This window comes from Esox lucius, chromosome 14 (genome assembly GCF_011004845.1).
Source record: "Esox lucius isolate fEsoLuc1 chromosome 14, fEsoLuc1.pri, whole genome shotgun sequence".
Classification (NCBI taxonomy): domain Eukaryota; kingdom Metazoa; phylum Chordata; class Actinopteri; order Esociformes; family Esocidae; genus Esox; species Esox lucius.
In genome coordinates this window covers 10,380,677-10,406,089 of record NC_047582.1, presented here as the reverse complement: position 1 = coordinate 10,406,089, position 25,413 = coordinate 10,380,677, and the positions used below count along the sequence as shown (strand labels likewise).

Genomic DNA, 25,413 nt, shown 5'->3' with positions numbered 1-25,413 from the left:
TACGGCAAATTCTATTGATTGGACATGATTCAGAAAGGCAATCAAGTAGCTATATAAGACCCACACTTGACAAAGCATGTCAGCAAAAACCAAGCCAAGAAGACCAAGAGGTCCTCTTTGGGGTGTGTGGATTGATTGGAAAAATAGATTTAGAATGAGAAATTCCAGAATTATAAAGTCCATAACATGACTAAATGTGGGGAAAGTGAAGTGGTCTGAACACATTCTCTACATTAAAATGAATATTGATCTAATGTGAATGTTCAACACAAGTCCATAATGTGAACGTGAAAAGTAACTCAGCAAAACAGAAAATAAGTGATTACATAAGTATTCGTGTGACTGTAGAGGGCAAATGGATGCGGCGAAGTAGAGAGAAACCCCAGAAGAAACCTGTCCATGTCTCTAAGACAACTTAAAAACAAAAAGGTCAATGTCCTGAAGTGGCTCAGTCAAAGCCCAGACCTCAATACAATTGTGAATATTTGGAAAGAGCTGAAAATTGCTGTTCAAATTGACAGAACTTGAGCCTAAAATATGGGCAAAACCTGCAGTGTCCAGATGTGAAAAGCTGGTAGAGGCTTATCCAAACAGACTGGCTGTTATTGCTGCCAAAGTTGACTAAAGGTGGTGAATACTTATGGAAACAATTATAATTTGTGTTGTATATGCAATGCATTTAGAACAGTTTGTAGAGTTTTCACATTATGGACCTATTTGTGTTGATCAGTCATAATAAAACTTTCCGCCATGCCAATATGTTTCATCCAACAATGCTATGTATATCTTAGTTCTTTTAGCTATTATTAGTAAAATCCTCTTTTACTCCATCAGTCCTAGATTATATTGTTGACTTTGAGGCGGTATTGTAAAAAACATGTATCATAAATAATCAAGTTAATCATTTATGAATAATGACAGGAATCTGACTTTGTCTGTACTTTTTAATTTCTGTATTCACATTTCATTATATTTATGTATATATTTCTAATGCTTCTGCAAATTGCCAGTATAAAGAGAGAACTTTCAAAACATTTTGACTGAGTGAAACATGTTGTGGTTGAACAAGGACAAGGCCAGTGTGGAGTCAAGACACAGCGAAGAGACACAGGCTATTAGATGTGTATGATGTGTATAGCAACACAACGCAGAGAGCTGCACAATCATGGGTAGAATAGAATACAAGCACCCTCCCATCTATTTAGACAGAAACGGATGGCCTTGACAACTTCTCTATAAAGATTGCTGCTGTTAGTGTGAGACTTGTAACTTCTAGCTGCATGCATCCATAAATATTTTTCTATTCAACCGTCTCCATTGAAACTCATCAAGTTGTCTAGGCTAGTGGTTCTCAACGGAAGTTTAAAAAGATGTGCTATAAAAATGCTATTTGTGTGCTTGCCAACATTCCCAAATAGGAACATTTGCTAAATTAAGTTATTGACCATGAAGCAGCTGGAAATGTTGTTGAATTATTTAATAAAATTCCTACATTTACTGTCAATATAGTGTTAATAATTTCTAGGTCCTGTGCACACAGCTCAGTTGGTAGAGCATGGCGCTTCAGTAGCGCGGTTCTGAAGAGCACCATTCCTACCCCACCTGATATGTAATCTTTAGTGATTCATTTTGTATCTTATCTGCATATAATTGTTGAGTTTCTTTTAAATAAGTAAATAATGGAGCCAAATACAAATCTCTGCTCTGTAATGCAATTTGATTCCCATCGTTCACCAATTTGAGCTGTTCAAAGAGAGACATTCATGAATGATCCATAAATATTTTCAACCCAACACTATAGCAACAAATCCTTGACTTAAGTCTGCATTTTCTGAGTAAACTTTTGTGTGGCTCCTGGGTCTAGCAAGAACCTGAAACACCACTGGTTTAGGCTGCTCCCAGTTACAAGTACAAGGCTAAATTAAAAAGACAGCAATGAGTTAGAATCATTGCCTCATCCAGTGGGAAATAATTTGTTTAAAGACATTGTAAAAAGCAAACTTGTTGTTTCTAAATTCTTGACACATTACATGATAAAAGTTCCACATGTATTGTCATCACAAATGGTACAGCCAACAAACAAAAAAAAGAAGAAAATAGCTCACTGTAAAAGCAATCACATAGTAACAAAACATTATTGCTCCTTTTTTTCTGAAGCTGGACATGAAATAACTAGGTCTTATTTTTTACCATGAGTTGTCTTTCGGATGTAAATGTAAATTCAGTATTTCTTTAGCCAAAACAGGGCTTATAAATAGTAAATGTTAAATTGATTGGCATAACTAAAGGTTGTTGCTCTCAAAGATGCACTCCAGGATAATAAGCACAGCATACTCAAAACATAAAGTAGAGAACAATAAAGTGCAATATTTATCTATTAGGTTTTGCACAAGTTAACATAAAGAAAAGTATGATGTAGAAAAAATAACGATCTATTTGTTTCTTATATATACAGTATCTCATAAAAGTGAGTACACCCCTCACATTTTTGCCAATATTTGATTATATCTTTTCATGTGACAACACTGAAGAAATTACACTTTGCTACAATGGAAAGTAGTGAGTGTACAGCTTGTATAACAGTGTACATTTGCTGTCCCCTCAAAATAACTCAACACACAGCCATTAATGTTTAAACCTCTGGCAACAAAAGTGAGTACACCCCTAAGTGAAAATGTCCAAATTGGGCCCAATTAGCCATTTTCCCTCCCGGGTTCATGTGACTTGTTAGTGTTACAAGGTCTCAGGTGTGAATGGGGAGCAGGTGTGTTAAATTTGGTGTCATTGCTCTCATACTGGTCACTGGAAGTTCAACATGGCACCTCATGGCAAAGTACTCTCTGAGGATCTGAAAAAAAGAATTGTTGCTCTACATAAAGATGGCCTAGGCTATAAGAAGATTGCCAAGACCCTGAAACTGAGCTGCAGCACGGTGGCCAAGACCATACAGCGGTTTAACAGAACAGGTTCCACTCAGAACAGGCCTCGCCATGGTCGACCACAGAAGTTGAGTGCACATTCTCAGTGTAAAGAGGTTGTCTTTGGGAAATAGACGTATGAGTGCTGCCATCATTGCTGCAGAGGTTGAAGGGGTGGGGGGTCAGCCTGTCAGTGCTCAGACCATACGCCGCACACTGCATCAAATTGGTCTGCATGGCTGTCGTCCCAGAAGGAAGCCTCTTCTAAAGATGATGCATAAGAAATCCTGCAAACAGAGCGTCATGGTCTGGGGCTGCATGAGTGCTGCCGGCACTGGGGAGCTACAGTTCATTGAGGGAACCATGAATGCCAACATGTACTGTGACATACTGAAGCAGAGCATGATCCCCTCCCTTTGGAGACTGGGCCGCAGGGCAGTATTCCAACATGATAACGACCCCAAACACATCTCCAAGACGACCACTGCTTTGCTAAAGAAGTTAAGGGTAAAGGTGATGGACTGGCCAAGCATGTCTCCAGACCTAAACCCTATTGAGCATCTGTGAGGCATCCTCAAACGGAAGTTGGAGGAGCGTAAGGTCTCTAACATCCACCAGCTCCGTGATGTCGTCATGGAGGAGTGGAAGAGGACTCCAGTGGCAACCTGTGAAGCTCTGGTGAACTCCCTGCCCAAGAGGGTTAAGGCAATGCTGGAAAATAATGGTGGCCACACAAAATATTGACACTTTGGGCCCAATTTGGACATTCTCCCTTTTGTTGCCAGCGGTTTAGACATTAATGGCTGTGTGTTTAGTTATTTTGAGGGTACAGCAAATTGACACTGTTATACAAGCTGTACACTCACTACTTTAGATTGTAGCAAAGTGTAATTTCCTGTGTTGTCACATGAAAAGATATAATCAAATATTTGCAAAAATGTGAGGGGTGTACTCACTTTTGTGAGATACTGTATGACCTTTTGAACATTAATCCTACCATTTCAAGATACACAATAACAATTTTAGTTTATCTGCTTGATCTGCACTTGTACAGCATTTAACCAGTGCATTTACAAAGTGTCTTGAAACCAATCACATCAGTTGTTTGAACATCAAAATTTATTCTATGCTGATCTGATTGGGATAAAATTGCAATTTGTGAAAATAAAATTGGGCTGCGTGTTAATACGCCACCATTTTGTCTTATTATTTTATTTCAGGGCAAATGTTACACATACAAAATAAAGAAACAACCTGACAAAAACAAGTATGGTAATAATTTTTCACCCATGTAAAATATCCTTACATTCTATCTACACGTGGCTTGGAAGCATCAAAGAAATGTTTTTACATGTTCGTAAGACTCCCAACATTTAATGACTTTCAATAGTTTACAACTCAAACCATTCTGACTCAACAAACATTTTTGTCATGAAAGATCTGGCCCATCTAAAGCCACAATTATTTTACAAAAAGCTCCAGCTTTAGCATACTGACTATTTGTAGGTAAATCCATTGGTACAACCCCCAGAAATTGTAACATAAACGCACAATGTTTAAAAGGGGTTTAAAGCCCAGGATACGCCGGCGCATCCTTGGGACTTACAGGGTTAATCACCAACAAGCACCTCTTGGCAACATGCTGAAGTCTATCCACAGGCACTCTGAACTGGCTTTTGACCTCTTCCTGTAACTTTTATTTATTTTTTTTGCAGTAAATTCCATAAACCAGGATCTGGTAATTCAATAATCTGACTGCAGTCCTCTCAAGTCCATCAGTTCAGAATCTTATTGTGGTGACAATATTTCACTTGTGAAACATAAGCAGGTTAACGTCATCTCTCTAGGCTATTGTCCAGCCATGGAGTCTCTGGGCTATAGTCCAGCCATGGAGTCTCTGGGCTATAGTCCAGCCATGGAGTCTCTGGGCTGGAGTCTCTGGGTTATAGTCCAGCCATGGAGTCTGTGGGCTATTGTCTAGCCATGGAGTCTCTGGGCTGGAGTCTCTGGGCTATAGTCTAGCCATGGAGTCTCTGGGCTATAGTCCAGCCATGGAGTCCTGAGATTCAAGCTCATTGGATAAAATCCTCCTGCTGTTGTCACTGTAGCTTCGATTGGGAAGGAAGGAGAGTCTAGAAATTAAGAGGAAGGAAAAAACATGTGGGGTTAATTAACATTTTAAACGATGGACAAAGTAAAAAACAATAATCATACCCAATCTGAAAGCACACTGAAATAAAGTACAGTAGGTGTATAGTATTTCTGCAGATATTTTACGTGTTACAATGCGGTGATGTTTCTGTAGAAAAGTCTTCAAGCCGATAGGGTAGACACCAGATAGTGTTACTCAACCAGCTACACTAGTAACAATATAGTAGCCATGCCTCTCTCATGTGGATTCATTACTATATCAAAATACCCCTCTTAGCCTGTGAGAAAGCACACCATATTTGGAATATTGGCTAGATCTTGTTCTGATTCCCATGCAGGGTAATCTAAGTTATAACTGAGCCCCCCAGGCAGCTATAAGTTTCCCAAGAATTCCATAGTAGGACTAGCGCTCCTACTGCCCTGCTTGAGGTCCAGTTTGTCTGCGAAAGCTAGTCTCATGAGGCCAGATGCCGGTTGGCCTCACTATCAGACCACTAAAACCCTGGATGAGAAACCGGAGGGGGAACAAAGAAAACATCAATGTTTCTCCATCTCCAAATGCACTTTACTCTCAGGAGACAATTCACTGTCAGTAGAGCTCTGAACGGCTTGCTTTATCCAACAAGTAGTTCACCTTAAACCAACCAGGTCAGACGCTAGCTAGGTTAGCCTATAAAGCATGGGAGGTCATTGTTATTTCAGGCAATGTACATCCAACGCACCAGTAAAATGAATGTGGAATCACATGTACAATGATGTATTTTTCAAACAAACGTGTTATGACAGGAATGACAAATGGCTTACAGCTGGTCCATAAACATCTGAACAATTACTGTAGGTCATGTTTACACCGCTGATGTACCTTTAAACCAGCAATATTGCCATTGCAATTGCTTGTTCATTTACATAGCAATAAAACCTTTGGTGAAGTTCCCTTCGATACGGAGGCATTCTGTCAGTGTAAAGATGCCCATTATAGACACTTAAATGGAATTAAGCCAATCAATCACAAACAGTGTGGCTGTCACACCAAACACAATGGACACATAAGATCAGAATGACGGTACCTACGACATCCTGTGACACTGGACTTGTCCACTGCAGTTATGTTTCATCACTTCCTGCAGGGTCGACAAAGGGACCTCATAACACACATTCCTGATTGACAAAATACACAGCAAGACACATTCAGTGTTATTTCTAGATGTCGAATGTGATATCCTATAGAGGCAGCTCAACCCTGAGGGCTGCATGCACGATGTCAGATATTACGTGAGAAATGGACTGAATACTGAAGGCAGATAACGGAAATTAGTAATAACAGGACAGAGATGGCTCTGTAGCTCAGTAAAGTATGACTGGGGGCCATGACAGTGGGTTAGATTCCCAGGGAAACATATAAAAAAAATGATAAAAGCACCAATTATATATTCTAGAGTAGCATCCCTTATACGGTTCTTTTCACCTACAGGCATTTATGATTTAGCTTGAAAGGTTTATGGTTAAAGGTCTAAAAGGCTCCACATAAGGGACATTTCCATATTTTACCAATTATAGTCTCCCTTGTAATGCCTGAACCCTGAACTATATTTCACATCAGTCACCCACTCTCTTACACTTAGCAGTACTTTGGACTGATATCTTTGGGTGTAGTGCAAACTCTTTATCACAAGAACAAAATGTGTTTTCTCCATTTTTGGCATGTACAGTTTTGAAAGAACAAGTGCTAAAATAAACCCACACAGGGTTAAGGACTCAACATAAACATGTCTAAGGAATATGCAGTATATGACCAAAAACATACATTAATCTATTCATTCTATACAAGTCCGTAAAAAATAATGAATTGTTAGGATCAGTATGCTGATCCTGTTTATTAGCTTAGATCTTTGTCACTTAAAATAACAAGCACAATTCATAGGGAACATTGGACCATAATTGGAACATGAACTTTTCTAGCTTTGTTCCATTTAATGGCAATATGTTTGGGGGTATTTAAAATAATCAAACCCTTATCTGTACACTGTGGAGCATTTAGTCATGAGGAATATTGAATAAAATATATATACAGTGGGGAGAACAAGTATTTGATACACTGCCGATTTTGTAGGTTTTCCTACTTACAAAGCATGTAGATGTCTGTAATTTTTATCATAGGTACACCTCAACTGTGAGAGATTGAATCTAAAACAAGAATCCAGAAAATCACATTGTATGATTTTTAAGTAATTAATTTGCATTTTATTGCATGACATAAGTATTTGATACATCAGAAAAGCAAAACTTAACATTTGGTACAGAAACCTTTATTTGCAATTACAGAGATCATACGTTTCCTATAGTTCTTGACCAGGTTTGCACACACTGCAGCAGGGATTTTGGCCCACTCCTCCATACAGACCTTCTCCAGATCCGTCAGGTTTCAGGGCTGTTGCTGGGCAATACGGACTTTCAGCTCCCTCCGAAGACTTTCTATTGGGTTCAGGTCTGGAGACTGGCTAGGCCACTCCAGGACCTTGAGATGCTTCTTACGGAGCCACTCCTTAGTTGCCCTGGCTGTGGGTATCAGGTCGTTGTCCTGCTGGAAGACCCAGCCATCTTCAATTCACATCTTCAATTCTCTTACTGAGGGAAGGAGGTTGTTGGCCAAGATCTCGTGATACATGGCCCCATCCATCCTCCCCTCAATATGGTCCAGTCGTCCTGTCCCCTTTGCAGAAAAGCATCCCCAAAGAATGATGTTTCCACCTCCATGCTTCACGATTGGGATGGTGTTCTTGGGGTTGTACACATCCTTCTTCCTCCTCCAAACACGGCGAGTGGAGTTTAAAACAAAAAGCTTTATTTTTGTCTCATCAGACCACATGACTTTCTCCAATTCTTCCTCTGGATCATCCAGATGGTCATTGGCAAACTTTAGATGGGCCTGGACATATGCTGGCTTAAGCAGGGGGACCTTGCGTGCGCTGCAGGATTTTAATCCATGACGGTGTAGTGTGTTACAAATGGTTTTCTTTGAGACTGTGGTCCCAGCTCTCTTCAGGTCACTGACCAGGTCCTGCCGTGTAGTTCTGGGCTGATCCCTCACCTTCCTCATGATCATTGATGCCCCACGAGGTGAGATCTTGCATGGAGCCCCAGACCGAGGGAGATTGACCGTCATCTTGAACTTCTTCCATTCTCTAATAATTGCGCCAACAGTTGTTCTCACCAAGCTGCTTGCCTATTGTCCTGTAGCCCATCCCAGCCTTGTGTAGGTCTACAATTTTATCCCTGATCTCCTTACACAGCTCTCTGGTCTTAGCCATTGTGGGGAGGTTGGAGTCTGTTTGATTGAGTGTGTGGACAAGAGTCTTTTATACAGGTAACGAGTTCAAACAGGCGCAGTTAATACAGGTAATGAGTGGAGAACAGGAGGGCTTCTTAAAGAAAAACGAACAGGTCTGTGAGAGCCGGAATTCTTACTGGTTGGTAGGTTATCAAATAGTTATGTCATGCAATGAAATGCAAATTAATTATTTAAAAAGCATACAATGTGATTTTCTGGATTTTTGTTTTAGATTCCGTCTCTCACAGTTGAAGTGTACCTATGATAAAAATGACATGCTTTGTAAGTAGGAAAACCTGCAAAATTGGCAGTGTATCAAATACTTGTTCTCCCCACTATATATACACTCACCTAAAGGATTATTAGGAACACCATACTAATACTGTGTTTGACCCCCTTTTGCCTTCAGAACTGCCTTAATTCTACGTGGCATTGATTCAACAAGGTGCTGAAAGCATTCTTTAGAAATGTTGGCCCATATTGATAGGATAGCATCTTGCAGTTGATGGAGATTTGTGGGATGCACATCCAGGGCTCTTTTTCCTATTTGTAGTGGAGATGAGTGGTACCCGGTGGGGTCTTCTGCTGTTGTAGCCCATCCGCCTCAAGGTTGTGCGTGTTGTGGCTTCACAAATGCTTTGCTCCATACCTCGGTTGTAACGAGTGGTTATTTCAGTCAAAGTTGCTCTTCTATCAGCTTGAATCAGTCGGCCCATTCTCCTCTGACCTCTAGCATCAACAAGGCATTTTCGCCCACAGGACTGCCACATACTGGATGTTTTTCCCTTTTCACACGATTCTTTGTAAACCCTAGAAATGGTTGTGCGTGGAAATCCCAGTAACTGAGCAGATTGTGAAAAATTCAGACCGGCCTGCCTGGCACCAACAACCATGCCACGCTCAAAATTGCTTAAATCACCTTTCTTTCCCATTCTGACATTCAGTTTGGAGTTCAGGACATTGTCTTGACCACACCCCTAAATGCATTGAAGCAACTGCCATGTGATTGGTTGATTAGATAATTGCATTAATGAGAAATTGAACAGGTGTTCCTAATAATCCTTTAGGTGAGTGTGTATACAGTGGGGCAAAAAAGTATTTAGTCAGCCACCAACTGTGCAAGTTCTCCCACTAAAAAGATGAGAGAGGCCTGTAATTTTCATCATAGGTACACTTCAACTACGAGAGACAAAATTATTTTTAATGAATTTATTGGTAAATTATGGTGGAAAATAAGTATTTGGTCAATAACAAAAGTTAATCTCAATACTTTGTTATATACCCTTTGTTGGCAATGACAGAGGTCAAATGTTTTCTGTAAGTCTTCACAAGGTTTTCACACACTGTTGCTGGTATTTTGGTCCATTCCTCCATGCAGATCTCCTCTAGAGCAGTGTTGTTTTGGGGCTGTTGCTGGGAAACACAGACTTTCAACTCCCTCCAAAGATTTTTTATGGGGTTGAGATCTAGTGACTGGCTAGACCACTCCAGGACCTTGAAATGCTTCTTACGAAGCTACTCCTTAGTTGCCCGAGCGGTGTGTTTGGGATCATTGTCATGCTGAAAGACCCAGCCATGTTAAATCTTCAATGCCCTTGCTGATGGAAGGAGGTTTTCACTCAAAATCTCACGATACATGGCCCCATTCATTCTTTCCTTTACACGGATCAGTCGTCCTTGTCCTTTTGCAGAAAAACAGCCCCAAAGCATGATGTTTCCACCCCCATGCTTCAGAGTAGGTATGGTGTTCTTTGGATGCAACTCAGCATTCTTTCTCCTCCAAACATGACGAGTACAAAAAGTTTTACTTTGGTTTCATCTGACCATATGACATTCTCCCAATCCTCTTCTGGATCATCCAAATGCTCTCTAGCAAACCTCAGACGGGCCTGGACATGTACTGGCTTAAGCAGGGGGACACGTCTGGCACTGCAGGATGAGTCCATGGCGGCATAGTGTGTTACTGATGGTAGCCTTTGTTACTTTGGTCCCAGCTCTCTGCAAGTCATTCACTAGGTCCCCCTGTGTGGTTCTGGGATATTTGCTCACCGTTCTTGTGATCATTTTGACCGCACAGGGTGAGATCTTGTGTGGAGCCCCGGATCGAGGGAGATTATCAGTGGTCTTGTATGTCTTCCATTTTCTTATAATTGCTCCCACAGTTGATTTCTTCACACCAAGCTGCTTACCTATTGCAGATTCAGTCTTCCCAGCCTGGTGCAGGTCTACAATTTTGTTTCTGGTGTCCTTTGACAGCTCTTTGGTCTTGGCCATAGTGGAGTTTGGAGTGTGACTGTTTGAGGTTGTGGACAGGTGTCTTTTACACTGATAACAAGATCAAACAGGTGCCATTAATACAGGTAACGAGTGGAGGACAGAGGAGCCTCTTAAAGAAGAAGTTACAGGTCTGTGAGAGCCAAAGATCTTGCTTGTTTGTAGGTGACCAAATACTTATTTTACAGAGGAATTTACCAATAAATTCATAAAAATTTCTACAATGTGATTTTTTTTCTCATTTTGTCACTCATAGTAGAAGTGTACCTATGATGAAAATTACAGGCCTCTCTCATCTTTTTTAGTGGGAGAACTTGCACAATTGGTGGCTGAATAAATACTTTTTTGCCCCACTGTATATATATATTCTAATAACAAAGACTCAAAAATAAATCTGATAAAGAATATATAAATTATGATAATAAATGCATATTCTTTTACTGTAACTGTACACTATACAATGGTTATTAAGGTAGTAAATTAGAAATTAAACTTCATCAACAAAACTGCAACAGAGAAAACATAATAACCATAAAACAATACAACACATGACAATATTAGAAAAACTACTGAAGGATGCTTATTCACACAAAAAGCAGAACTGGTCTGAAAAAATCAACCACATTTAAAGCAATAGTCCAATCCTGCTTGCTATATTTTTGCCTATAATCGTCCATTACCGTTTGATGGATGATACATCGCTCAATTATTGCATCCCTCAATATAACCTTTTGACGACACAGAATGTGCCTACTGTAGCCTTTGCTTTGACTATACCGCATGACCAAACCTATTTCACTGCTAAGCAATGGCATGTTGCTCTATGACTCAACCATCCCTCATATCACAGCGACAGAGAAACATCCATAATATGCACCCACCAGAGCATGATCACATGTGCCGTCCAAAGACTGGACATCTCAAGTCTGATTACAGCAGCATTGCAGCAGATTGTGGGAACAGTATTTCAGGAGCAGTCCAGATGTCCACCGTGAGAACTTCAACAAGTCTCTGACTTGGATTAGACCTGAAGCCAGAATCTAATACACATGAGGTCTACATCAACAGAGACGCAGGGCGACCATTTCAACATGCCTATGGGAAGGCTTTATTGACTAGTTCGCTGTTTAATTTAATCTTGATTCCTCTGGCTCTGGTCCACATGGCTCTGCTTTCCAACATATAATGTGATCAGTCTTAAAGTACTCTAAAACCTGCAGGACTCTGAAACCAAAACATTGGTCCTCAGACATATTCTAAGCTGACTTGAGAAGCCATGGAGATTGCATGTTCATTGGCTTAAATATAACAGACATTTCTTTTTTTATTATATTTTTCCCTGGTCCCAATTTAACAACATCCAATTTTATCCACAGCCTTGTTTCATTGCAATATCTCCCAGCAGGTTAAGGCGACTTGAACATATTGGTCAACTTTCCTTTTAGGTGTCTGTGTCAAGTCTTCCAGCTTTCCTCCACATTGATCGTCGAACCAGGAAGTCACCTGTGAGGGCATGCTCACTAGCTTTGCCTGACCCGGCACAGGGGTGACTACAGCACGATGAGAGCAGGAAATCCCCTTCTGACAATGCCCCTTGAACCCAGACAATGCTGGGCACTTGGTTTTGCTTATGAGGCTTACCAGAACCTAGACTGTAGTGGTCAGCATGGTGCTACCAAAGAGTGCCTTAGAGTGCCGCGCCACCTGGGCTACCCCACATGCATTCATTCTGACATTATTTCAAACAATCTATCAATGTATAAGTAGACTTTATTTCACAGGGTTCAGAAAACAGAAAGTCCCTGGGGTACTGGAGTACTTTGGATTTTTTTACTGTCAAAATGTACTACAAAGCTGAAAACTAATTTTAGCAGCTTTATCAATTTCTAAAGTCCCAGTTAGTTTAAAATGAACTATAACCAAAGCCCTTGCAACTTGTCATTTGTAGAAAGGTTGAGGCACAGAAATAATTTAATCCTGACCTACTGGGGTAATAAAATAGAAAAACTGTCCCCTGGCTGTCTTATTAGCTCATTTAATATAATTCTCCCTGTAGATGGCAATACAGGGTAAAACATCTAGATTACAATGATCCTATCCAATTATTTTGTAAAAGACCTGATCCTGGATTGAAAAAAAGAGGATTACAGAATTCAGTTTATTCTGATTCCCCAACCCGTCACTATGCCACTGGTATAGGTCTACAATATGTTGTATACTGATGATGGCTGGGAATTCCACACAACCATAACCACCATCAAGCATGTGCTGAAAACAAATTTGATTTGAAAGAAATTAAAGTTTTGGTGCGGATACAACAAGGGCAAAAATAACTTCTCAACATTGTCCAAACGATCCAGTGCTTTTCAATGACATTATTATAATATGTAACCACATGAATATTTTTTTTTCCTTCACGAATACTGACAGATGAAAACATCATATATGTCTGTCCTTTTACATCAACCCATATGCCCATCCATCCATTCATATTGTACTGTATCTGTTTGCAGCCGCTGACACTTGATATTGCTCCTCCAATCCCTGGTATGCGGATGTTACTAATTTTAGTTTGTATGGGCTTTATTGGATTGAGGATAAGACACTGTTAAATTCTTCAATACTGTGGTGCTGAACTCCGAACTTGATCATAACCAGATGATCACCGTTATGGTCAGGACAGAAGAATAAAAGCAATAGAGTGTGTGTGTGTGATTGAGGGCTGTCTGTCTGAGGATGTAGACAAATATTTAAGCCAAATGCAAATACTAGTTAGTCTTATATTGGAATATTATGTTAACTGGGAAAGCAGTTTCCTACTGAGATGAGTTGTTATATAGACATTGTACACAAGGTTTCTTTCTGGATCAAAAAGAGGCTTAGTTGTGAGCATCAAAAAAACCTCCATGGAGCTAAGATACATTTTGTCATGGAGCTGAGAGACAGTGTTTCAGTTTTAAAAGGTAATTTCCTGGAATTCAATACATTTTGCCATGACTAACATTTTGCCATGTGTCTGTTTTTCTATCTTAGATTTTGATCATTTTAAGTTCCTAAAGTATATATTTACAAGCCGCAAATAGCTTAGCTGTTAGAGCATCTGACCAGTGACCAAAAGTTATATCAAAATCCAACTGGGATTTTGTTTCTAGTAATTTTAAGCATTTTTTTTGGCAATTCTGCTAAATGAATATAATGTTAATATACTGTATATATAAATATACATTGCCACCCAGAATTTTTGGCACTGTAGGTAAATATGTAATATGTAATTGTTGGGTATCAACTTGATGTTGTACTCAAAGATAGGAATCTAACATATGAGTTAAAAGAAATCCCTTTTTAAACGAATTGTTCAAAAGGAATGAATAATAATATAAATAAATAATTATAATTTTATTCAAAAACATGCGTCACAATTATTGGCACCCCTGCATTTAATACTCTGTGCACCTTACTTTTGTCAAAATAACAGCTCTTACAGATTGATGAGGACAAAATTGAATTGCAAGCTGTAACATCACAATCTGGACAAAGTGAAGGGGTCTTTAATTTCCGAATGCACTCTACACAGACTAGTATATATTAATATAATCAAAATGGTTACTAAATATTGTTTTGGTTTAAATTGTGCAATTTGGGCAGGTACAGTTTGAACCAATGGCTAATCAATATACCACATACAAAACATATGTTAGTATTACATTACTCTGAAAATGTGTTATGTATCTTTGATTAACCCAAAACAAATGCTTTCCTCAATTTGGATGAAGCATTTCTAGGCCACAATAAGGTTTTCTATAAGTTTCTACCAGGCCCTATGTTAAGTGTTTTGACAATTGAGTCCCTCTCCCCATGCTCAATTTATCCATTTACCTAAATAGTGTATACTGCAGAATACCTCAGTATTTGGGTAGTTATCATTAAATGTAAATGAGATTAAGAAGAACATTGAACTCAAAAGAAAAATACCATTACCATTTCTCATTAGAGCATTCACTAAACATGGATTATTACAGAGAGGTTTGTGGAGATAGTAATAATCTGCCAACTGTATATAAGTAAAAACATATATCATTAAATGGGTTGTAGATCTGAGCAATCATTAGATTTGACAACCGGTTGTGAAACAAACAACTTCTGTTTCACACCCAAAAGTATTGTTCAACTGTGAAACCACTGAAAAGGAACAAGCCGTTCATCAAATAAGCATTCGTAAGGCCCTGACCAGCTATCAAATTATGTTGACTTATACATGGTTTATAACAAATTAACAAAGGCTTAAATAATCATTCATATCATCATCTTAAAACGTTCATACAAATAATATATTGTATGAACGTATATATATCTTTGATATAACAAATACAATATTTCATTGACCACAGAGATGCTGAATGTAAAATATGGCTCAATACACCCCACTCTTCCCAGGTTAGAATGTCTTTCCTCCCACCCCATTTTTCCATGTCTTACACTACTTCTACATGGAGACATGAGGCGAGAATCAGACATTCAAAGCAGCTGATCTCCTGCTACATCACTACATCAATGATCTATACAAAAGGAGATGCTATATTATACAAATAAACAAACCCGATTCCAAAAAAGTTGGGACACTGTACAATTGTGAATAAAAACAGAATGCAATAATGTGGAAGTTTCAAATTTCAATATTCTATTCAGAATACAACATAGATGACATATCAAATGTTTAAACTGAGAAAATGTATCACTTTAAGGGGAAAATAAGTTGATTTAAAATGTCATGGCATCAACACATCTCAAAAAAGTTGGGGCAAGGCCATGTTTACCACTGTGTGGCATCCCCTCTTCTTTTTATAATAGACTGCAAATGTCTGGGGACTGAGGAGACAAGTTGCTCAAGTTTATAAATAGGAATGTTGTCCTAATCTTGTCTAATACAGGCTTCTAGTTGCTCAACTGTCTTAGGTCTTCTTTGTCGCACCTTCCTTTCTATGATGCGCCAAATGTTTTCTATGGGTGAAAGATCTGGACTGCAGGCTGGCCATTTCAGTACCCAGATCCTTCTTCTATGCAGCCATGACATTGTAATTGATGCAATATGTGGTCTGGCATTGTCATATTGGAAAATGCAAGGTCTTCCCTGAAAGAGACGACGTCTGGATGGGAGCAAAAGTTGTTCTAGAACTTGGTTATAACTGTCAGCATTGATGGTGCCTTTCCAGATGTGTAGGCTGCCCATGCCACATGCACTCATGCAACCCCATACCATCAGAGATGCAGGCTTCTGAACTGAGCGCTGATAACAACTTGGGTTGTCCTTGTCCTCTTTAGTCCGGATGACATGGTGTCCCATTTTTCCAAAATGAACTTCAAATTTTGATTTGTCTGACCACAGAACACTTTTCCACTTTGTCACAGTCCATTTTAAATGATCCTTGGCCCAGAGAAAACGCCTGCGCTTCTGGATCCTGTTTAGATACGGCTTCTTTTTTGACCTATAGAGTTTTAGCCAGCAACAGCGAATGGCACGGTGGATTGTGTTCACCGACAATGTTTTCTGGAAGTATTCCTGAGCCCATGTTGTGATTTCCATTACAGTATCATTCCTGTATGTGATACAGTACCGTCTGAGGGCCTGAAGATCGCGGGCATCCATTATGGTATTCTGGCCTTGACCCTTACGCACAGATTGTTCCAGATTCTCTGAATCTTTGGATGATATTATGCACTGTAGATGATGATAACTTCAAACTCTTTGCAATTTCTCTCTGAGAAACTCCTTTCTGATATTGCTCCACTATTTTTCGCCGCAGCATTGGGGGAATTGGTGATCCTCCGCCCATCTTGACTTCCCAACTTTTTTGGAATGTGTAGCTCTCATGAAAATCAAAATGAGCCAATATATTGCATGACATTACAAAATGTCTCACTTTCAACATTCAATATGTTATCTATATTCTATTGTGAATTAAATATAAGTTTATGAGATTTGTAAATTATTCCATTCCTTTTTTACTCACAATTTGTACAGTGTCCCAACTTTTTTGGAATCGGGTTTGTATACATCCACCCTAAAATTGGTGTGAAAATAGTCTTTCACTATAGATACAGCCCAACAATGGATTGTTTACTAGGAAAAAAACCTCTCCTGTTAAAAGTTTGTTTTCCATTTAGAAAATTCAAACAGTTCTATGAAAACTAACCTTTTTTAAAACATTTCTCATTTTACTCAAGCTAAATAATCATTCTATATTTTTTTTCTCAAGATGTTGTTGCCAATATCAGAAGCCATGGCTTTTTAGAATCCATTTTTAGAAATATTCTCATTTGTCTAGGCTGGAATTCAAGCATCATAGTAAAACATGAATTACTAGTGCAATGTGATCCTCTTAGCCCAGGTAATAATAAGTGCTGTAACTAAAGTGAGGCAATGTTTCCAGACATGCTGACCAATCAGCAACCTTTCTGTCTGTCCTATCAAATAGATTTTCTCATCTCTAATGTTTCATCTACAGATGCCCACTCAGGCCAAAAAAAGAAAACTGGTCATGTCACATCATTAATAAATGCTTCTTGGAAAACCAGGTCTTAGTCAGAGCTATTATTATCTGAATACACAGCACACAGTTTTGACCACTTTTCTCTCAGATTTGTGGTGACAGCCTTGCCTCATTGCAATATTTCATAGTGGTCTGAGGGCAAAGAATCAGAACCGACACGCTTGGAGAAAAGGCGCTCTTCTGGCTTACAACCACAATTGCTTGCAGATGCCCAACCCACCAAAAGGAGACACCAGAGTGAAATATGTGAATCCCTTATAATCCTTCCTTACCTTTGGTTGCAACTCCATGGTGGACAGCCCTTGATGGGACTCCCAGCCAGAGTCTGTATGCAAGATAATGAGCTTCATGCCTTTTTCCAATTAACATCTTGATGCTTAGTGATCGGTTGACAAATACAGCTAATCTAAAGCGTAAAACAGTATCCAGGTTAAGGGATAATTGATGGTCCATATTAACACGTGATGATCCACATTAATCCTACCTAGTACTCCTATTAATTTATTTGTTGAATATGGTTCTTGTTTAAGATCTAATTTTAGGTCATCAACACTTTATTTCGACAGATTTCAAACAGGTAGGAAGACAGACTGGGAGGAGGGCTGGGGTTGCACAAATGTCCTTAATCCACCAGATCACGACGCACCTGGTCAAGAATTGTTTCTGACAACGTGGTTTTGATTACAAGGAAAATGAAACTCATATGCTACTAATGAAATATGAATGACATAGTCATTTAATTAGCAGACACTGCTCTTATCCATTGCAACATACAGTTACTAGCACAGCCAAGTGTGTATAACAGGGCTTTACACTACAGAAGGCCAGACAGGCCCGGCACAAGGTTCAAGTCAAGGAGATCAGTGAAACCAGTGAGGGGCCTGCAATAAACTCTGAAGGTCATTTACCTACTACAAATAGACTACGTGAATGCAGCTGTACACACAATGGTCTTGCCATAATAATTCAAGCTTAATGCTCATGCAAACTAAAATTGGCAACTGATTAGCAGTTTGCCTTAGAATGCCAACACCTTCAAATGCCAACCCAGACAAAACACTAGTACCAACGCCTAGAAAACAAAGTATCTGATCAAAGGGAGTATGCATACTGTGATATGGTGCAATACAGTGTGGATCAAAATCTCACTTGATCAATAAACAATTTCCAATAGGTCTAGCGCTGCTTACATTCAAATAAGTGGCACACAGGGCCAATGCCAACTGAAAGCAACTAGCCCAAATGTAAAAAGTATCAAGTAAAGGTTTATATAGACTTTCTCAACTTCATTGTAATTTTAAGAACCTACATTTTAAATGTAATGTTTATACTAGCCTTTAGAAAAAACAACTCTCCTTAAAATATAGGTCTATATGGAAAATCTTCTAGGAAATTAGACAAATATGGACATAAGCTTTTGGTAAATTGATAACTGCAGTAGGAGACACTGCCACACACGGGTAATGTCTTGGGAACAGTTACCATGGTGATAAACCCTGATAGGAAAGCTGATAGAAAAGCATGTTTTTTATGGCTTATCAATGTGGTTGACTGAAAACCAAAGCCCACAGCCTGACGCCACAAATACTGTTAGTCAGACTAAGAAGAGAAGGCACAATGTGATATAAGAAGGTAACCTACCCTCTTCATGCAGCCTAACATGAAGGCATTAAGGGCAGCTAATTAAAACTTTTAATGATTAACATTTGTAGCATGAAAGGACAATTTACATCATATTAGTGTCTGCTCCACATAACACTCAACAAAATACAGACCTTTTATACTAACAACTGAAGCCCATTTGTTGACCACGAGTAGTCATGCTTACCACACCTTAAGAACACAATCAACATGCACCTTTCAGTAAACAAAAGAAACATGTAGCCTTCACCACCACATGCAGTATACATGCAGTGGCCCCTTAGTGTCCGTATCTAGTACAAGATGGAGATGTCTCAGGGATGTTTGTCCATGCTGAAGTGATGGAGATGACTCAGGGATGTTGGTCCATGCTGAAGTGATGGAGATGACTCAGGGATGTTGGTCCATGCTGAAGTGATGGAGATGACTCAGGGATGTTTGTCCATGCTGAAGTGATGGAGATGACTCAGCGATGTTGGTCCATGCTGAAGTGATGGAGATGACTCAGGGATGTTGGTCCATGCTGAAGTGATGGAGATGACTCAGCGATGTTGGTCCATGCTGAAGTGATGGAGATGACTCAGCGATGTTGGTCCATGCTGAAGTGATGGAGATGACTCAGGGATGTTGGTCCATGCTGAAGTGATGGAGATGACTCAGGGATGTTGGTCCATGCTGAAGTGATGGAGATGACTCAGCGATGTTGGTCCATGCTGAAGTGATGGAGATGACTCAGCGATGTTGGTCCATGCTGAAGTGATGGAGATGACTCAGGGATGTTGGTCCATGCTGAAGTGATGGAGATGACTCAGCGATGTTGGTCCATGCTGAAGTGATGGAGATGACTCAGGGATGTTGGTCCATGCTGAAGTGATGGAGATGACTCAGCGATGTTGGTCCATGCTGAAGTGATGGAGATGACTCAGGGATGTTGGTCCATGCTGAAGTGATGGAGATGACTCAGGGATGTTGGTCCATGCTGAAGTGATGGAGATGACTCAGGGATGTTGGTCCATGCTGAAGTGATGGAGATGACTCAGGGATGTTGGTCCATGCTGAAGTGATGGAGATGACTCAGGGATGTTGGTCCATGCTGAAGTGATGGAGATGACTCAGGGATGTTGGTCCATGCTGAAGTGATGGAGATGACTCAGGGATGACTCAGGGACCTCACAACAATTATTTCCACAACAGGTACGGGAGAGCAGAAGTTCAAGACTTGTCCTCTGATCTGGCCATACCATACTGCTTGTCATCAAACTTCTCTCTACATCATAGACTTGTTGAATTCTATACACATAGTGTAAGCATGTTTCTTTCTAAACATTGGTTCTCTAAATGACAGAGGCTGTTAGTTTACATTGTAGGTTACTACAACATCACTGGCTTCCAGGTCAGTCTTGCTCTAATATCTGCAGACAAGTGAAAGCACACACACAAACACACTGACACTCACACAAACACACTGACACACACACACAAACACACTGACACACACACAAACACACTGACACACACAATGCACACAGCTGAAGGCATGTAATGTACCATGATTAAAATGATAAAATCAATATAGCACTTAACCTGCTTCCTCTGTGAGCTTTTTAAAAGGTCTCAACTTTCCCTTCTGTCTATTTGGAATATTTTCTCTAGGCTGAAAACACACAAGACTCACACATGTGTATTAATACCCACATGTACAGTTGAAACAAGATACATATAAGCAAACCACCAAATTAATATACCTTAAAAAAATAAAAAAGACAAAAAAAAAGCATCATGAACCAATTTGGGCTATAATATTCCTGAGAGTGACTGCATCACTAAAAGAGTCCAGGTCTGTTTGAGATACAGGACAGTAAATTGTCACTGATATGTTGTTGTAGATTTTTATCTTAGGCTATGCTGTAGCTACCTGGGCTTTTACTGCAGTAATCACAATTCCCATCATCACTTACAGACCAATAAAGCAATATCACTGCCTTTGAGTATGACTTGAGATAACGCCTAACACAATGTTCTGTTGCCCTCAAATTCACCTCTGGACCTCCAAGCCAGTTCCACCCAGTGTTTTCACCTGGGACACCAAGTGAGTACAATTAATGATCAGAAAACCAGCAGGCTTTGGACCATGTAGGGTAAGAGTTGAATAACCCTGTTTTAGTATTGAATGTATTCCATCATCTTGACAGAAGAAGCTTATTATGTTGCCATCCCTGCTGCATCCAACATGCATGTCAACATGGATGCAAAACCTTTCTATTAAATGTTTATACAGTGAAAATATTCAGACTGCTTCCCTTGGTCCACATTTTGGTGTTTATTAGACTTCATTTATAATTTATTGCATTTGTTTTTTGTTATTAATCGACACACAATACCCAAAATGACAACGGGAAACACATTTATTGAAATATGTGACAAAAGAATGAAAATAAGAAATGTACCACAATCTAAAGTAAATAGGTAATCTCACTGCAAAGTGCATGTCAGAGCAAAAACAAAGCTAAGTCCAAGGGAGTATTTGTAGACCTCTGAATTGGAATTGTGTTGAGGCCAAGGGACTGTTAAAAAAGGGGGACTGTTAAAAAGAGTGCAAAAGCATAGAAAATTCCCAGGAACACAGTGGGCTCCATCATTGTGAAATGTAAGAAGTTTGGAACCATCAAGACATTTCCTAAAGATGACCGTCTGGACAAGCTAAGTAACCAGGAAAGAAAGGCCTTGACCAATAACCCAATGGCTACTGAGACCAAGCTTCAGAGATTCTCTGAAGACATGGAAGAACCTGCCAGAACGACAACCATCTCAACAGCACTCAATCAGTCCATAAGCTTTCATGGTAAAAGCCTAGATGAAAGCCACTCCTACTCAAAGATACATTCCAGTGCAAAGAAAATACCCCAGGTAATTGTATTTATTTTGAATACCTCTGTTTTACATTGAAGGGTACCCCCACATTTTTCAGACCTCCACGATATTCTGCTAATTTTATTTATGATTTTGCTGAACTACTCTCTGTTATATCAGTTGATTATAACTTGTTTATTATTACAGATTAATAGTACAGACAATAATGCCAAATTACTTTTTGCACTACTTGACACTTTTGATCTCACTCAACATGTGAAAGAGTTTACACACTCAAGGCCACATTCTAGATCTGGTTATCTCTAAAGGTCTCAATATTTCTTCTGTCATGGTTTAATACTTGGCCCTGTCTGATCATTTCTGTGTTTTTTTTTATTCACTTATCACCCCAAATGTTCCAGTAAACTCTGTTTCTGTTAAGAAAAGGTACATTAATGAGAGTACCAATGCTCAGTTTATTGAAGCCATTGCTATCTCATCAACAATAAGTGCTGACTCAGTGGATGTATTCCTGGATAATTTTAATGCCAAAATATTGAATATCATGGATTGTGTTGCACGGGTAAAGAAAACTATGAGCAAACAGAAAACCCCATGGAGAACCACCATGATGGTAAGCACCCTGAAAAGAGAATGTAGGAAAGCGGAACGTAAATGGAGGAAAACTAAACTTCAAATCCACTATGACATCTATAAACAAAGCCTTGGTAGTTTCAACAATGAGTTACGCAGGGCTAGACTGCAACATTTATCGGGAATGATCAATAAAAATATCAACAATACCAGCACTCTATTTGTCATGGTCGACAAGCTTACAAACCCAATAAAGCAGATAGCATCAGAACTCATGTCCACTGTGAAATGTAATGAATTTGCGTGTTTTTTTGTGAAAAATGTATAAGTATTAGACGGAACATCAGAACTACACAGTCTAACAAGGACTCTGTACCGTCACCACGATCACCAAGACATAACTTGGTTATTATGTCGTATTTTAATACAATTGATCAAAAATCCCTAGAAGAAACAGTTGGACATCTTAAAGCTTCCTCTTGCTGTCTCGACACACTGCCATCAGACTTAATGATTTTTTTTTAAAACTCTATAACAATGGACCTACAGCAAATAGTTAATAGCTCACTCCAATCAGGCATTTTCCCAATGTCTCTAAAAATAGCTGCCATTAAGCCCCTATTAAAAAGAGAACACTGGATGCATCTATAATGAACAACTATAGACCTGTATCAAATCTTTTATAGCCAAGATCATTGAGAAGGTGGTCTTCAATCAACTCAGCAATTTTGTGACCTCAAGTGGTCTCTTAGAAAAATTTCAGTCAGGTTTCCGACCTCACCACAGTACTGAAACGGCCCTGATTAAAGTTTTTAATGATATATGCTTGAATACTGATTCTGATAAAATAACAGTTCTGGTCCTGTTAGATCGCAGTGCAGCATTTGATACTGTAGATCATAGAACACTTATAGATAGGCTGGAAAATTGGGTAGGACTCTCCGGGACAGTCCTTGATTGGTTCAGATCTTATCTAGAGTTACTTTGTCACCATTGGTAATCATGAATCTGATAGGGTGGCTATGACATGCAGAGTTCCACAGGGATCAGTTCTCGCTTCGGTTCAATCTCTATATGCTACCTCTGGGCCAAATTCTACAGAACAACAACATTAACTACCACAGCCATGTCGATGATACTCAAATATATATGGCTCAAACCGTATGACAACAGCTCAATAGACTCTCTGTGTCACTGTATAGAGCACATAAATACCTGGATGAACAAAAATATTATCTACAATTCAACCAAGATTATTGTGTTTGCTAACAAAACTAAAAGAACAAGTTTTAGTAAAGAGCTGGATTCTCAGGCTCTTAAAACCAGGGATCAAGTGCGTAATATTGGTGTTTTGATTTACTCAGACCTCACATTTAACAGTCATATCAAAGCGGTCACCAAAACAGCATTCTATCATCAAAAAAATATAGCCAGAATCAAAGGCTTGGTGTCCCAAAAAGCTCTAGTAGGCTTGACTACTGTAATGGCGTCTTAACTCGACTCCTGAAAAAGACTGTAAAACAACTGCAAATTATTCAGAATGCTAGAATGCTGCTAGAATGTTAACCAGGACCAAGAGAACAGAGCACATCACTCCGGTTCTTAAATCTTTGCATTGGCTTCCAGTCAGTTACAGAATGGATTTCAAAGTGGTGCTTTTAGTTTATAAATCTCTGAATGGTTTAGGACCCGAATACATTTCTGATATGTTTGCAGAATATAAACCGAGCAGGGCTCTTAGATCCATGAACACAGGTCAGCTAGTAGAGCCCAGAGTCCAAACTAAACATGGAGAAGCTGCGTTTAGCACTTATGCTGTACAAAACTGGAATAAACTACCAGAAGATCTTAGATGTGATCCAAACGTAACAATTTTTATATCCAAGTTAAAAACACTTCTCTTCTCACGTGCCAATGACTGAGCACTTAAACTTAACCACACTGTTTAGAATTATAGCTTCCCACTTTTAATTGTTAGACTTATATCTTCCCACTTTTAATCTTTATATGTTTTCTTATTGTATTTTTTTATTATTATGATGTATTCATTTGCTTTGATGTTTTCATTTGAGTATTTGTTTTTATGTTTTTGTTTTCATATATTTTTCTTTGTAAAGCACATTGAATTGCTTCGATGTATGAATTGTGCTATATAAATAAACTTGCTTGCTTGCTAAGTAAAGGCCATATGACAAGCCGCCAGACCAGAGGTCTGATGTCACCAAACTATTAGGCCTAAATGCCAAGAGCTTTGTCTGGCGGTAACAGGGTACTGCTCATTACATTTCTATGGTAAAGCTTGGTGGTGGAAGCCTCATGCTGTGGTGATGCTTCTCAGCAGCAGGGACTGGGAGACTGGTCCCTGCTGTCCATAAAGAAAGCTTGTTCCACAGCGCTCAGGACCTCAGACTGGGGTGAAGGTTCACCTTACAACAGGACAACAACTCTAAGAACACAGCTAAGACAATGCTGGATTGGTTTCGGGACAAGTATGTGAACTTCCTCAAGTGGCAAAGCAAAAACCCACACTTAAATCCCAATTAACATCTTTGTGAATCACTGTTCACCAATGCTTCCCATGCAATCTGATAGAGCTTGAGAGGATCTTCCCAAATCCATGCAAACAAAGCCGACAGAGTCATACCCAAGAAAACTCCAAAGTGTGATCGCTGCCAAAGTTGCTTCTACAAAGATTCGTCACCAATTTCTAAAAATATGTTTTCACTTTGTCATTATGGGTTATTGTGTGTTGATTAATAAGTAAAATATATTGATTATTATTTATATTTCCTCAATTTACTAACCTATTGTTCAGGATGAGTGTAGTCATAGAAATACATTTGGTATAGCAACCTTCCTACTGCACTTTGTTTGCTAAGCTCTGAGTCCTGCACTTACCAGTATTAAGTAATTACCAAAACTCTCAGGGCTTGATTGCATTACACAACATTTTCAGAGACATATCGAACAAGACTGTAGATCATTTTGTTGTATAAACTTGCAGATATCAATAGCACGAGTCATCACCTTCCGACGTGCACCCTCAGGAGTTTTGCAAGAGTGACATTTCCATCCAAACTATATCAGGTTTCTGTGTAGTGCACACCGA

The 25,413-nt window shown here is 39.2% G+C and overlaps 1 protein-coding gene across 3 annotated transcripts in view; it reads right to left on the bottom strand.

The window, feature by feature from the left end:
* Positions 1–3,912: 3,912 nt before the first annotated feature.
* The window catches only part of si:dkey-247m21.3 (5-hydroxytryptamine receptor 4), a 41,099-nt gene continuing 19,598 nt past the window's right edge, over positions 3,913–25,413 (bottom strand). Inside the window, exons 7-8 of one of the 3 annotated variants that reach the window (XM_020053180.3) lie at positions 6,141–6,227; positions 3,913–5,050 (exon numbers count right to left, since the gene is read on the bottom strand). In XM_020053180.3, coding sequence (XP_019908739.1) covers positions 4,957–5,050; positions 6,141–6,227 — 181 coding nt within the window. In that variant the 3' untranslated portion in view covers positions 3,913–4,956. Of the gene's footprint in view, positions 5,051–6,136; positions 6,228–25,413 lie in introns of all 3 variants that reach the window. The other 2 variants (XM_020053181.3, XM_010877290.4) reach the window with 2 other exon arrangements.